The sequence below is a fragment of the Mobula birostris genome, chromosome 15 (genome assembly GCF_030028105.1).
Source record: "Mobula birostris isolate sMobBir1 chromosome 15, sMobBir1.hap1, whole genome shotgun sequence".
Lineage (NCBI taxonomy): Eukaryota > Metazoa > Chordata > Chondrichthyes > Myliobatiformes > Myliobatidae > Mobula > Mobula birostris.
The window spans coordinates 45,634,912-45,649,884 of record NC_092384.1 but is presented as its reverse complement, the minus strand read 5'-3'; the positions used below and the strand labels follow the sequence as shown (position 1 = coordinate 45,649,884).

Below are 14,973 nucleotides of genomic sequence, written 5' to 3'. Positions count from 1 at the left end.
AATTTAATGTGGATAAATGTGAAGTTATTCACTTTGGTGGCAAAAATAGGAAAACAGATTATTATCTGAATGGTGGCCGATTAGGAAAAGGGGAGGTGCAACGAGACCTGGGTGTCATTATACACCAGTCATTGAAAGTGGGCATGCAGGTACATCAGGCGGTGAAAAAGGCGAATGGTATGCTGGCATTTATAGCGAGAGGATTCGAGTACAGGAGCAGGGAGGTACTACTGCAGTTGTACAAGGCCTTGGTGAGACCACACCAGGAGTATTGTGTGCAGTTTTGGTCCCCTAATCTGAGGAAAGACATCCTTGCCATAGAGGGAGTACAAAGAAGGTTCACCAGATTGATTCCTGGGATGGCAGGACTTTCATATGAAGAAAGACTGGATGAACTGGGCTTGTACTCGTTGGAATTTAGAAGATTGAGGGGGGGATCTGATTGAAACGTATAAGATCCTAAAGGGATTGGACAGGCTAGATGCAGGAAGATTGTTCCCGATGTTGGGGAAGTCCAGAACGAGGGGCCACAGTTTGAGGATAGAGGGGAAGCCTTTTAGGACCGAGATTAGGAAAAACTTCTTCACACAGAGAGTGGTGAATCTGTGGAATTCTCTGCCACAGGAAACAGTTGAGGCCAGTTCATTGGCTATATTTAAGAGGGAGTTAGATATGGCCCTTGTGGCTACGGGGGTCAGGGGGTATGGAGGGAAGGCTGGGGCGGGGTTCTGAGTTGGATGATCAGCCATGATCATAATAAATGGCGGTGCAGGCTCGAAGGGCCGAATGGCCTACTCCTGCACCTATTTTCTATGTTTCTATGTTTCTCTTTTGCTTTTATGCTTTCTTTGATCCCTCTCATCAGCCAAGGATGTGTCATTCTCATTTTAGAATACTTCATCACCCTTGGGTCATATCTATCTTGCGCCTTCTGAATTGCTCCCAGAAACTTCAGCCATTGCCATCACCTCTGCTAGTGTTCTCTTCCAATCAACTTTGGCCAGCAACTTTCTCATGCCTCTGTAATTCCCTTTAATAACTGTAATACTGATATGTTTGACTTCAGCTCCTCCCTCTCAAATTGCACCATTATCATATTATGATCATTACCTCCTAACGGTTTCTTTCCCTTAGACATCCTAATCAAATCAGGTTCATTGCAGAACACCCAATCCCAAAATACCTTTTCCCTGGTGGGCTCAATCACAAGCTGCTCTAAAAACACATAAAGAGGCATTCTACAAACCCATCACTTGGGATCCAGTACCAACCTAATTTTCCCCAATCTATATACATATTGAGATCCCCTATCATAACAATTGTTCACAGCTGTTAATAATTCCCATTTCATTATACACTTGCAATTTCTTAACTTTACTCACAAGGATTCTACATCTTCTGATCCTATGTCACCTCTTTCTAAGGATTCGATTTCATTTTTTTTGTAATTTATTTTTTATAGAATTTCATCATCAAACATTTCCACAAGATGTATTTCAGATACTGTATATATCATATAATCATATCTGTCACAAATCTCCACATAATATTTATCTGAGGTATACGCTTATAGAAAGGAGAGGAAAGAAAGAACAATCGAAAGAAGAAAACTATGTACAGAATAGGGAGTGATCTTTTCTTTTACAACATATTCATTGACTTGTGAGAATAAAATCAGGACTATGAGGTTTTATGTAGTTAAACCATTTTTTCCAATATGAACAGAATTGTTCCAACTTATGATTAACAGATGCTGTCATCTTCTCCATTTTGTAAATGTCCATTGTAATTTCCATCCACACATTTAAAGTTGGGCTCTCCTGTGATAACCATTTCCTGGTAAGGGTCTTTTTACCAGCCACCAGCAGTACATTCATTAAATATTTCTCTCTTTTCAACCATTCTTGATGTATATACCCAAAATATATGGTCTTCGTCTCTAAGGGTATTTCACATTTAAAGATGTCTTGTAGGGCATTATGTATCCCACTCCAATAGTCTTTGATAACAGGGCATTCCCAGAAAATATGATAATGGTTTGCATTTTGATTTCCACAATTTCTCCAGCAAACAGGGGGGTTACTATCATAATGGGATTTCTGAGAGGGTGTAATAAAATATCAAGTTTTTCCACCCAAACTCCCTCCATTTCTGTGAACTGGTACACTTCCATTGATACCTCCATACTACTATCCTTAAAAAAGGGAGAAAAATATTTTTTTAAAAATAGGAGGCTAAACATTATTAAATTGAGCAGTAAAATGTTAAAGATGGCAGGAAGTGATATGATGTAATGCAGCTGCACCATGTAGGAGACCTGGCAGATTGCTAGAGCCTGAAGAGTTGAAGAATGAGTTGCACTGGGCTAGTTTGATCCTGGAGATAGTCAAATCCCTAAGATGTACTAATGGTCTGGATTTGGCATAGGTGAGTGGCAGAAGAATCACGTGTATGGAGATTCAGAATGTAGACACCCTTTAATTTTTATTTATGTCAGAGGTCTGTATCTTAATAGTAAGCTGTCGACCCCCAACTGCCCTTAAGGTGGTTGAATCATGGCCTGGTCCATCACGAGGCATAACACTTCCCACTTTTGACAGCACAACAGAAGGTGCTGCCTCAAGAACATAGAATCTGTCAAGGATTCCCACCATCTGGATCATGCACTCTTCTCACTTAAATTGTCAGATAAGAGGTACATAAAGTTCCATACCACCAGGATCAGGAATAGCTCCTTCCTGCATCAACCAGGTTCTTGAAATGGCCTGCATAATGCTAACCCTAGCAACCCTATGCACCACCTCTTGCACTATTATGGACTTCCATCTTCTTTTGTATGTATGTCTTGTTTTGCAATATTTTCTCTCTCCTCGATCTCTTGCATAATTTATGTATAATTTATATTCTGTGTTGTCTGTACCTACGAACTTGTGATGCTACTGCAAGCCAAGATTTCATTGCATCTGTACTGCACTGTGCTTATGCATAAGACAATAAACTTAAACATGAGAAATCCAAAGCAACACGCACTAACTACTGGAGAAACTCAGCATGCCAGGAAGCATCTATGGAAATGAACAGGACAGCTGACATTTCGGGCTGAGACCATTCTTGAGGACTGGGAAGGAAGGGGAAAGATCCTAGAATAAAAAGGTGGGGGGAGGGAAAGGAGCATAACTGGAAGATGATAGGTGAAGGCAAGTGGATGAGAAAGATCAAGGGCTGGAGAAGAAGGAATCTGAAGGGAGGGTAGAGTGGAGTATAGGAGAAAGGTAAGGAGGAGGGAAACCTGGGGTACAGGAATGGGAATTAGAATTAGAATTAAAATGCTTGGTCACTGGGATGTGCTGCTTGTTGGAGATGGAGTGGAAGTGTTCGATGAAGCGGTCCCCCAATTTACGCTAGGTCTCACCAATGTAGGGGAGGCTGCATCTGGAGCACCAGACACAATAGATGATCCCAGTACATTCGTAGGTGAGGTGGAAGGACTGGAAGGACTGCAAGGACTGCCTGGGGTCCTGAATGTAGGTGAGGGAAATTAATGGGGAGGGACAAGGGAATCACAGAGGGAGTGACCCCAGTGGAAAGCAGCAGGTGGGGAGGTAAAGATATGTTTAGTTGTAGGGTCCCTTTGGAGATGGTGGAAGTTGCAGAGGATAATGTGTTGGATGCGGAGGCTGACGGGGTGGTAGGTAAGGACAAGAGGAACTCTATCACTGTTAAGGCAATGGGAAGATGGAGTGAGTGCAGATATACAGGACATGGAGGAGATGCAGGTGAAGGCAGCAGCAATAGTGGAGAGAGGGTAATCCCATTCTTTAAAGAAGGAGGACATCTCGGATGTCCTGGAATGGAAAACCGCATCCTGGGAACAGATACAGCAGAGGTGAAGAAACTGAGAAAAGGGAATAGCATTTTTACAGGAGATAAGGCCAGTAAACTCGACTTGATTTGAACACTGAACCTGTCAATAAAGGACAGCAACATATTTCCAAGCTGACTGGTGTCTGACTTGTAGCAGGAATCTTCAAGTAGTGATGCTGCTGATAAAGACTGCAGGACCCTCAGCCTTTGAACTTTTCCAGCAAGTACTAACCAGTTCTTGCTTTTACAGATGTAAAGAAAGGTCTGAGAAGTTGGGAACACCTAGCTATAGGACAAAATTCAAGGAAGGAGACTGATAAAGAGGCTAGAAGTAAGGGACAGGTTATTTAGAGATTAGACAATGTTTTCTATAGCTGTGAGTGTGAATCCCAAAGGTTATGTTACCTGCCCAGTACCAGAAATAAATGCTGAAGATGAACCTGGAGTGGAAGAGGAATGATCCAGTCATAACTCAAGAAGGTACTAACTTGGAAAGAAGTTCTGAGTCTTTGAACAGCTAAATTAATGGCAGATCTCCAGGGATTTAGTCTTGGGATTGTTAACCGAGCCATGTACAAATTGGCACAGTTTGAGTAGTTAACAGAATTAAGTTATTGTTTTAAAAAGTGTTGCAGATGGTGGGAATTTCAGGTGGACATTGGCCAACATCATGGAAGAGTGTTATTCTATTTGTACTGAGACTGAGCTGACAAATGGGATAGCAAGGACTACAACAAACCGTGGTGGGGGGGGGGGGGTAGGTATTAAAGAGTTATTTATAAAGATTCAGGTGAGAAAAGATCAGACAGCAATTTAGTTAAAGATTAGCGAAGTGTCTGATCAAATGATAAATGAAGAAGGATAATCAAGGAACTTTAAAAGTAGATCTACATCAGTAAACAACGTAAATTCAAGAAAATTAAAAGGGTATGCTTGGAATAAACAAAATTGATAACACAAAAAAAAGGCAAATGAGTTACCTCTAACTACCATAGTGTCATTGTTACATGGTAATCTAAATTTTGAATTAAATATTCAAAATTAAATATTAAAACTAAAACTAAATAAAATTAAAATGAAAAAAAATAAAATTAAATATACTAAATATTCCATGGTTTTTGATGCTCAGAAAGTACACACAAATGAAAAAAGATTGGGGTAGCCCTGATAATGAGCAATGAGACAACAGAGACAAATGAGACAAATCATGCCTGATTAAGAACACAAATCAGTTTGGGTGACAATATGATCAAAAGCATGATTTGGTTTTTATCACTGACTTCCTAACAACATCACTAGGCAAGAACTAATCAAGAAACAAGTGTTGCAAGAGGACTATATATACACTTCTGTAGATTTGGCAATTTTGATAAGTATAAGTAGTTTGGCAACCAATCTCAAAATCCACTCACAGCACTTTGCTGAAACAATGCATCATGGAATCAGGAAGGGAACAATCTATTTTAGACCTTGTCTTCTGTGGATGAAACAGTGCTGATCTATAATTACACAGTAAGGGATGGTTGAGGTAAAAATGAATGAAATATGATTTTTTTTTGTAGTCTGAAGGATATATAAACTAGAATGCTGAAAAAAATAAATTCAATCATATTGGTACAAAGTACGAATTGGATAAAATAAGTTAAAGTGTTTATTAGAATATGGACATGGCAATCATTTAAGTATTTTCAAAAATACAAATACACTTCCTTTAAAAATATAAGATCCAGCAGGAAGGTACGTAATTAAGGTGGTAAAATGAATTAAGATCAAAGACTTGCAATCTTACCAAAAGATGCAGTATATTCGAAGAATGTGAAAGTTTTAATAAGCAGCAATGAATAATCAAAGTTTGACACAGAAAGAAAAAGGTCAATAATTTAAGTAAACTATCAAAATATTTTTGAGAAGTGTAAGTGATTGTACAATTCTATAAAAGACAGCAGCAATAATGTGGATACTCTGGAGACAAAAGCAGCAGAAATCCTAAGAGTTAAAAATGGCTGAGATATTAAGAAGTATTTTAGTCGTTGAGTTATACAGGACAGAAACAGATCCTTCAGACCAACTCATCAATGCAACCAAATGGCTTGCCTGAGTTAGTACCATTTGTCTGTATCTAGCCATTTTTCGCTGAACCTCTATCATCCACGTACCCGTGTTAATGCATTTAAAATGTTTTAACTGTAACCAGCTCGATCATTTCTTCTGGCAATTCATTCCATATACCCTCTAACCTCTGTGTGAAAAACTTGCTCCCTCAGATCTTATTTTTTTTTCCTCCTGCATCTTAAACTTAAGCCCTGCAGTTTTAGATCCACCAACGCTGGAAAAATGTGACCATTCACTCATCATGATTTTAAATACCCTATATGGTCATTCTCAATCTTCTATGATTTTTCTATTATGAAGATGCAATAAATGTAGCCAAAAATGGAAGAGAACCAAGGGTCTAATTTTATTGAAGCAATTTTATTGAACTAACAAAGAAAATTCAGGAGAATCTATGGGAACTAAAAGTCAATAGATTCTCTGAATCAGACAGCCTTCAGCTCAAAGTTCGTAAAACATCACTGTAGAAACATCAAAGTTCAAAGTAAACTTATTATCAAAGTACATATATGTCACCATATGCTCTCCTGAGATTCATTTTCTTGCAGGAAAAACAACAGAATCAATGAAAAACTACAGGCAAAGATGGACAAACAACCAAAGAGCAAAAAATTACAAATTGTGCAAGTACACAAAGAAAAATAAATAAATAATATTGACAACACAAGTTGCAGAGTTCTTGAAAGCGAGTCCATAGGTCATGAAATCAGTTCAATATTGGGGTGAGTGAAGTTATCCATTGTAATTCAGGAGTTTGATGGTTGAAGGATAATAACTGTTCCTGAACTTGGTGGTTTGGGACCCAAGGCTCTTGTACCTCATTTCTGACAGCAGCAGCAACAAGAATAGAGCGTGGCCTGGATGCTGGGGTTCTTGATGATGGATACTGCCTTCCTGTGACAGCACTCCTTCTAAGTGTGCTTAATGGTGTGGTGGGCTTTACCTGTGATGGACTGGGCTTAATCCTCTATTTCTTGTCAGCTTTTCCAATCAAGGGCATTGGTGTTTCCACACCAGGCCGTGATGTAAAAAGTCAGTATACTCTCCACTGTGCATCTACAGAGGTTTGTTAAAGTTTTAGATGACATGCCAAATCTTCACAAACTTTTAAGAAAGTAGAGATGCTGCTGTGCCTTTTTTTTTTAATGACACTTATGTGCTGGACCAGGTACATAAGCTCTGAAATGATAATGCCGAGGAATTTAAAGTTACTGACCCTCTCCACCTCTGATGAGGATTAGCTCATGGATCTCCTGTTTCCTCCTCCTGTAGTCAGTAATCAGCTCTTTGGTTTTGCTGTCGTTGAGTGAGAGGTTGTAGATGTGGTGCCATTCAGCCAGATTTTCAATCTCCCTCCCATTTGCTGATTCAGGAGGCATCAAAAGCATACTTGTGTTTTGAAGATGTAACTAGCAGGACACATAAAGAGTAAATCAGTGTTGTTGGATCATTGGAACTGTTTTAGGGGAAGGTGGAACCTTTACAAGAGCGACAGGTTGCACAGAAACCAGAAAGGTCCTCATTTTGAGATATGCTAGTACTATTGGGGAAAGTTCAAACTGAATCGGCAGGGGAATGGGGTTTAGAGTAGGTTTTCCAGTGAAGAGGTACAGTCACCTACAGGAGAAAAATTCACAAGAATAGTAGGCAAAGCAGGAGAGTAAATAAACATAAGGGGGATACAAAACTAAATTGCATATACTGTAAACACGAGGAATTCTGCAGATGTTGGAAATTCAAGCAACACACATCAAAGTTGCTGGTGAATGCAGCATCTCTAGGAAGAGGTACAGTCGACGTTTCGGGAGGAGACCCTTCCCCAAAATATCGACTGTACCTCTTCCCAGAGATGCTGCCTGGCCTGCTGCGTTCACCAGCAATTTTGATGTGTGTTGCTTGCATATACTGTAGTTTAATGCAAAGACTCTTAACTAGTTAGCAGGTGAACTGAAAGCTTAAATTAACATGTTGGACTACCATCACTGAAACATTGCTTAAAGACAGAAAGGACTGGCAACTCATATACTGGGGTACAGAATTTTCATGTAAGAGGAAGGGAATGCAAAGGAAGCACTGGCATTGCACTGTTAGTCAAAGTTGATTTTAGTTCACTACTGAGGGAGGATATCTTAGAAGGCTCCTCAAATGAGGCCATATGGGTAGAGGAATAAAACCTTTGAGATCCAGCTGGATACAGGTGTCCCCCGCTTTTCAAACGTTTGCTTTGCAACACCTCGCTGTTACGAAAGACCTACATTAGTTACCTGTTTTCACTAACAGGTGTTTTCACTGTTACGAAAAAGACAGCACGCGCCCTGAGCAGCCAAGCTCCTCCCCCGGAACTGCATTCTAGCTGGCTTTGCTTAAACATGTGCCTGTGAGCATCTGTGCTTTATGTCGATTTATTTTGAGCATCTGTTAGCAAGATGAGTTCTAAGGTATCGGAAAAGCCTAAAAGAGCTCGTAAGGGTGTTACATTTAGTGTAAAACTAGACATAATTAAATGTTTTAATCATGGTAAACGAAGTAAGGACAAAGTGAGTTTGGCTTGTGGAAATTGACGAAGATGATGTTTTGGCATCTCATGACCAAGAACTGATAGATGAAGAGCTGATGCAATTGGAAGAGGTAAGGATAACAATCGAAACTGAATGCAGTAGCAAATGGACCGAAAGTGAAGTCGTCCAGGAACTGAACGTGAAGCAACTGTGAGATTTTCGTTGCAATGATTACAGAAAAGTACGACTTTAATTTTGAAAGGGTACGTAGGTTTAGGGCATATTTGCAGGATGGTTTGAGTGCTTACAAAGAACTATATGATAGAAAAATGCGCGAGGCTAAGCAGTCAAGCACACTGTCGTTTTTCAAGCCTTCCAAATCAGCCACAGCAGATGACGAAACTCGACCTTCGACATTGAGGCAGGCAGACATAGAAGAAGATGACCTGCCTGCCCTGATGGAAACAGACGACGATGAGATGACACTCCAGTGTCCTACCACCCCAGCCTCCGACGACTCAGGCTAACACACCATCAGTGTGCTCGGCGCTGTCTTCCCGATTCCAGTAAGTGATACTACACTGTACATACATTATTTCTACTTTATATAGGCTGTGTATTTTTATGTGTTATTTGGTATGATTTGGCAGCTTCATAGCTTAAAGGTTACTGGAGAGAGTGTTTCTGCCGAGAGCACCTGCATGAGATTTTCGCTACAGTGGACAGTGTGGCAATGATTGTAGAAAAGTATTTCTACTTTATATAAGCTATGTATTTATCGTATCATTCCTGCTTTTACTATATGTTACTGTTATTTTAGGTTTTATGTGTTATTTGGCATGACTTGGTAGGTTTTTTTTGGGTCTGCGAACGCTCACAAATTTTTCCCATATAAATAAATGGTAATTGCTTCTTCACTTTACGACATTCCGGTTTACGAACCGTTTCATAGGAACGCTCTACCTTTGGATGGCGGGGGAAACCTGTACAGGTATCAATTTTAACCAATGTTTCAATGACAAATTCTGCCATCTTCATCAGGGATACCTGCCTTGGTATGTCTAGCCCAGTAATATATATCTCTGTCATCTGTCCCTCCTAATTGGTTAGTCCTCAACCAATTAGGCTTCTGCTGTCCCACCTTGTTTACAATTGAATTCCAATTCTAAATTAGAGCGAGACCCTCATCTTTGTTAAAATTCTTTTTCTCCTTTACGTGGGTTTAATGTGCCAGGATCTTAAAGAAATATCGGATTAAAACCATCCACAAACACATCAGGAAACCCAATGCCCAGTTTATGTAAGTCAAAAATTACCTGGGACCCAGAGCGCCTGAGGTTTACAGGATTCCCTGTGAATGCGGAGCAACACATATCAGCTAGATGGGGCACACGGTGGAAATTCACATTAAGAAGCATATGAGATGTATCCATTTGGGTTACCTGGAGAAATTGGAGTTAGCAGAAAACTGCATTTGCACATAGGATTGACTCTGACAGCACAAAACTACTGTGCTGCACCAATGGATTTTGGGACTGCCTGATGAAGGAAGTCATTGAAATAAAAATATAGAGAAAAGGAACTTTAACCAAGATGAAGGTTTCGCTTCAAGTAAGAACTGGAATGCAATTATAAACAAGGTGGGACAGTAGAAATGTGGACGGACGATGGGAGTACATATACCACTGACTAGACAAGCCTGGGGATCATCCCTGATGAAGATGGCAGAGTTTGTCATCGAAATGCTGGTTAAAGTCGATACCTGTACCTGGCTGGAAGTCTGAGAAGAGTTATATATGCTGGAAATGCACTAGATCCTTTTTCACACGGCTAGTGATTAGGAACAAAAAGAACATTTTCACTTTATAGATGGTGTATTAGAAATCTAACAGTGACAGGAGATAGAGGAACAGATATCAAGGCAATCAGCAGAGTTATGTGATAAAAACAGGGTTATAATACTAGGGGACTTCAGGTTCCCAAATGTTGACAGAATTGCTCTAGTGTAAAAGGCTCAGGGAGGCAGAAGTTTTAAGGTGTGCTCATGAGAGCTTTCAGAATATGTAAATAGACCAAAGGTGGATGGAGCACTGGAGGTGCCAATCTTGGGGAATGTAGCTTGTCAGGTAGTATATTAGAAAATGGTTATGGAAAAAGAGCTGGTTGTAACAGGATTAAAGGTCTTACATTGGAGGATGGCCAATTTCATTAAAATACACCAGTACCTGGCAAAGGCAGACTGAGATCATCTACTCGCAGATAAGTCTGCATCTATACAGGGGGAAGTGTTCAAAGGAACTACTATGTTCCTATAAGAGTGAAAGCCAAAAGGTAACAAGTACATGGAGGGTTTTGTGGGAGAAAAGGGTTGGATTGATCTTAAGAATAGCCTAAAAGGAAAGCACAACATTGTGCTGTAATGTTCTGTGTTGAACAAAGGCCTTCAAGGTGAAGAGATATTGAGGATTAGATTGAAGTTTGGATAAATGCTCACACTCAACATCAGCAAGACCAAAGAATTAATTTTAGACTTTGGGAAAAGGAAATTGGGAGAACATCTGTTAGTCCTTGAGGGCTCAGCTATGAAAAAGGTGAGCAGTTTCACGTTCCTGGCATCAAAGTCTCAGAAGATCTATCTTGGGCCCAACATATTGATGCAATCATGGTGAAGGTTTGGGGAGATGTGTTATGTCACTAAAGACTCCAGCTAATTTCTGCAGACGTACATGGTGAGCATTCTGACTGGTTGCATCACTGTCTGGTATGGAGGCACCATTACACAGGATAGTAAGAGGCATCAGAAGGCTGTAGTCTCAGCCAGCTTCATCTTGGAAACAAGCCTCTCCACCATTGAGGAAATCTTCAAAAGGCAATACCTCAGGAAGCCAGCATCCATCATGAAGGATCCTCACTATTCAGGGCATACCCTCTTCTCATCACTACCAACAGGGAGGAGATTCAGAGGACTCAAAATCACTACTCAATGCTTAAGGAACAGTTTCTTCCCATCTGCTATCAGATTTCTGAACAGTTCATGAAGTTACGAACACTACCTCCCTATTCCTCTTTTGCACTACTTATTTATTAGTACAGATAGTCATTTGTTTGTCTTGACTATACTGCTGCCACAAAAAAAGATTTCATGACTTATGTCAGTGACAATTAATCTGTTTCTGAAGAGAAAAAAAGTAAGCTTGTTGTAGAAATGGGGAACTAATGACAAGGAAGACACATCAAAAGTGTACTGGGATGCTTAAAAAGGAAATTAGGATGGCAATGAATGCCAGAAAATATCACTAGCAGACAGAGACTGATGTAAATATAAACACATATATCAAGGAACAAATAACCAGGGAAAGAGCAGGGCTCATTAAGGACAACAGGAGCAATCTGAGAGTAGAGCTAGGAGGTATAGGCGAGGTCTTAAGCAAATCCTTTTCATCACTATTCACAGTCCCTATAGTAAGAGAACTTAGTAAAGGGTAGGTGAGCTTCTAGTGCAAATCTTCATAAATACAAAAAAGATATATTCAATTCCTTATAGGTGGATAACTCCTCAGGCCCAAATAAGATTTAAATTCAAGGCAAAGGAAGTCACAGCTGGAGTTCTGTCTGAGATTTTTATATCTTTGCTGGCCACAAATGAAGTACCAGATGACTAGAGGACAGCAGATGATGATCTCGTTTTGAAGAGGGGAAGTAAGGGAAAGCCTGGCAATCACAAGTCTGTGTTTAACATCAATAACAGGGAAGTTACTGGAAAATACCTAAAAGATTGTATTAATAATTACCTGGAAAGACAGGAACTAATCAGAGATGGCCAGCATGGCTTTATCAAAAGCAATCTTGTCTGACCAATCCAAATTAAAATTTTGAGGAGGAAACAGAGTTATTGACAAGATAAAATTAGCCTTCAGGAAAGCTGCCAAAAGGTCCTACATGGGGTACTGGTCCAAAAGGTCAGAGCCCATGGGATCCGGAATAAATTGGCAAACTGGCTTAGCAATAGAAGTAAGAGGATGATAGTATGGAACACACATCAAAGTTCCCTTCCTCCACTATCAACTCTGCTCTTAAACGCATCTCTCCCATTTCACGTACATCTGCTCTCACTCCATCCTCCCGCCACCCCACTAGGAATAGGGTTCCCCTGGTCCTCACCTACCACCCCACTAGCCTCCGGGTCCAACATATTATTCTCCGTAACTTCCGCCACCTCCAACGGGATCCCACCACTAAGCACATCTTTCCCTCCCCACCTCTCTCTGCATTCTGCAGGGATCGCTCCCTACACAACTCCCTTGTCCATTCATCCCCCCCATCCCTCCCACTGATCTCCCTCCTGGCACTTATCCTTGTAAGCAGAACAAGTGCTACACATGCCCTTACACTTCCTCCCTTACCACCATTCAGGGCCCCAAACAGTCCTTCCAGGTGAGGCGACACTTCACCTGTGAGTCAACTGGGGTGATATACTGCGTCCGGTGCTCCCGATGTGGCCTTTTATATATTGGCGAGACCCGACGCAGACTGGGAGACCGCTTTGCTGAACATCTACGCTCTGTCCGCCAGAGAAAGCAGGATCTCCCAGTGGCCACACATTTTAATTCCACATCCCATTCCCATTCTGACATGTCTATCCACGGCCTCCTCTACTGTAAAGATGAAGCCACACTCAGGTTGGAGGAACAACACCTTATATTCCGTCTGGGTAGCCTCCAACCTGATGGCATGAACATCGACTTCTCTAACTTCTGCTAGGCCCCACCTCCCCCTCGTACCCCATCTGTTACTTATTTTTATGCACACATTCTTTCTCTCACTCTCCTTTTTCTCCCTCTGTCCCTCTGAATATACCTCTTGCCCATCCTCTGGGTCCCCCCCCCGCCGTCTTTCTTCCCGGACCTCCTGTCCCATGATCCTCTCGTATCCCCTTTTGCCAATCACCTGTCCAGCTCTTGGCTCCATCCCTCCCCCTCCTGTCTTCTCCTATCATTTTGGATCTCCCCCTCCCCCTCCAACTTTCAAATCCCTTACTAACTCTTCCTTCAGTTAGTCCTGACGAAGGGTCTCGGCCTGAAACGTCGACTGCACCTCTTCCTAGAGATGCTGCCTGGCCTGCTGCGTTCACCAGCAACTTTGATGTGTGTTGCTTGAATTTCCAGCATCTGCAGAATTCCTGTTGTTTATGATAGTATGGAGTTGCTTTTTTCATTGTATGTCTGTGACTTGTGATGAGCCACAGGGATTGGTGCTGGGTCCCTTGCTGTTTGTGATTACAGATGAATGATTTGGAAGTGGATGTAGGAGGAACTATCAGATTGATCACAGGTAATGTGAAGGTCAGTGACAGTGCAGAGGGTGGTTAAGGTTGACCTTGACCTGTTGGCAAAATGGGCTGAGAAATGGCAGATGGAGTTCAATCTAAGTACATTTGAGGAAATGCATTTTGGCAGTACCAATGAGACTGTGGCATACAAAGTGAATGATAAGAGCTGGTAAGAATGACCTGGTTATAAAAGGTGGCAGTGCAGGTAGATGATAGTAGAAGAATGCATATGGCATGCAGGCTTTCATTAGTAGCGGCACTGAATACAAGAACAGGGATGTAAAATATTGGAGCAGCAAATAATCTGCTGTACGAATTCATTGGGTCCAGCAGCATCTGTCAGGAGATGTTTTGGGTTGAACCCAGATTTGTTTGTTGATCCAGATCCAAGAATCTGTAGTATCTTGTGTCTCCATTTATAAAATGTTGCTCAGACCTCAGCTGAAGGACTGCATGCAGTTCTGGTTTCCACAATATAGGAAAGACAGGATAGTACTGTAAAGGGTACAGGAAAATTTACAAGAATGCTGTCTGATGTATATCACAAATAATAAGTGACCTAGCAGGGACCAGATTGTTCAGGCTTACAATCACAAAAGCAACTGCCTATTACCATCTTTTGTCTCCTATTGCCAAGCCAATGTTCAAATGTTTCAGTTAAGAGGACAGTTGTAGAAGCCAGGTCTGTTTTCTCTGGGAGGAGGTGGTTATGAGGAGACATGACTAAGATATATAAAAAAAAATTAGGGATCTAGTGTAGGAATAACTCATGAAGGTATTTTTCCCTTATCAGAGATGAATAAAACTATAGGAGATTTAGGGTGTGGGGTAAGAGATTTAAAGGAGATTCTATGAGGGACATATTTTACCAAGTGTACCTGAAGACACTGCCGGAGAGAGTAGTTAATACAGCTTACACAATTCAAGAGCCTAGGTGAGCATTTCAATTGTGTAGGCTATGAAGGCTATGTGCTAATGCTGGAAGTTGGTATTGATACAGATGTGCTCTAACCGGTCAGCCTGGACATGGTGAACTGAATGTCCTGTTTCTATGCTGTAGGATTGGATTCAAAATTGGCTTGTAATAGGAGATAGATGGTAATGTGCAGTGATTGCATTGGGACTCATACTGTTTGTTACATATCGACATGAATGTAGGAGCTAGCAAGT

At 41.0% G+C, this 14,973-nt stretch overlaps 1 protein-coding gene across 7 annotated transcripts in view; it reads right to left on the bottom strand.

The window, feature by feature from the left end:
- The window catches only part of znf507 (zinc finger protein 507), a 64,891-nt gene that overhangs the window by 23,320 nt on the left and 26,598 nt on the right, over positions 1 to 14,973 (bottom strand). The window contains exon 5 of one of the 7 annotated variants that reach the window (XM_072279702.1): positions 6,417 to 7,385. The exons of the other annotated variants lie outside the window; for them this stretch is intronic. Within the exon in view, the coding sequence (XP_072135803.1) occupies positions 7,355 to 7,385 (31 nt within the window). The 3' untranslated portion in view covers positions 6,417 to 7,354. Of the gene's footprint in view, positions 1 to 6,416; positions 7,386 to 14,973 lie in introns of those variants that run through there. 7 annotated transcript variants of the gene reach the window in all.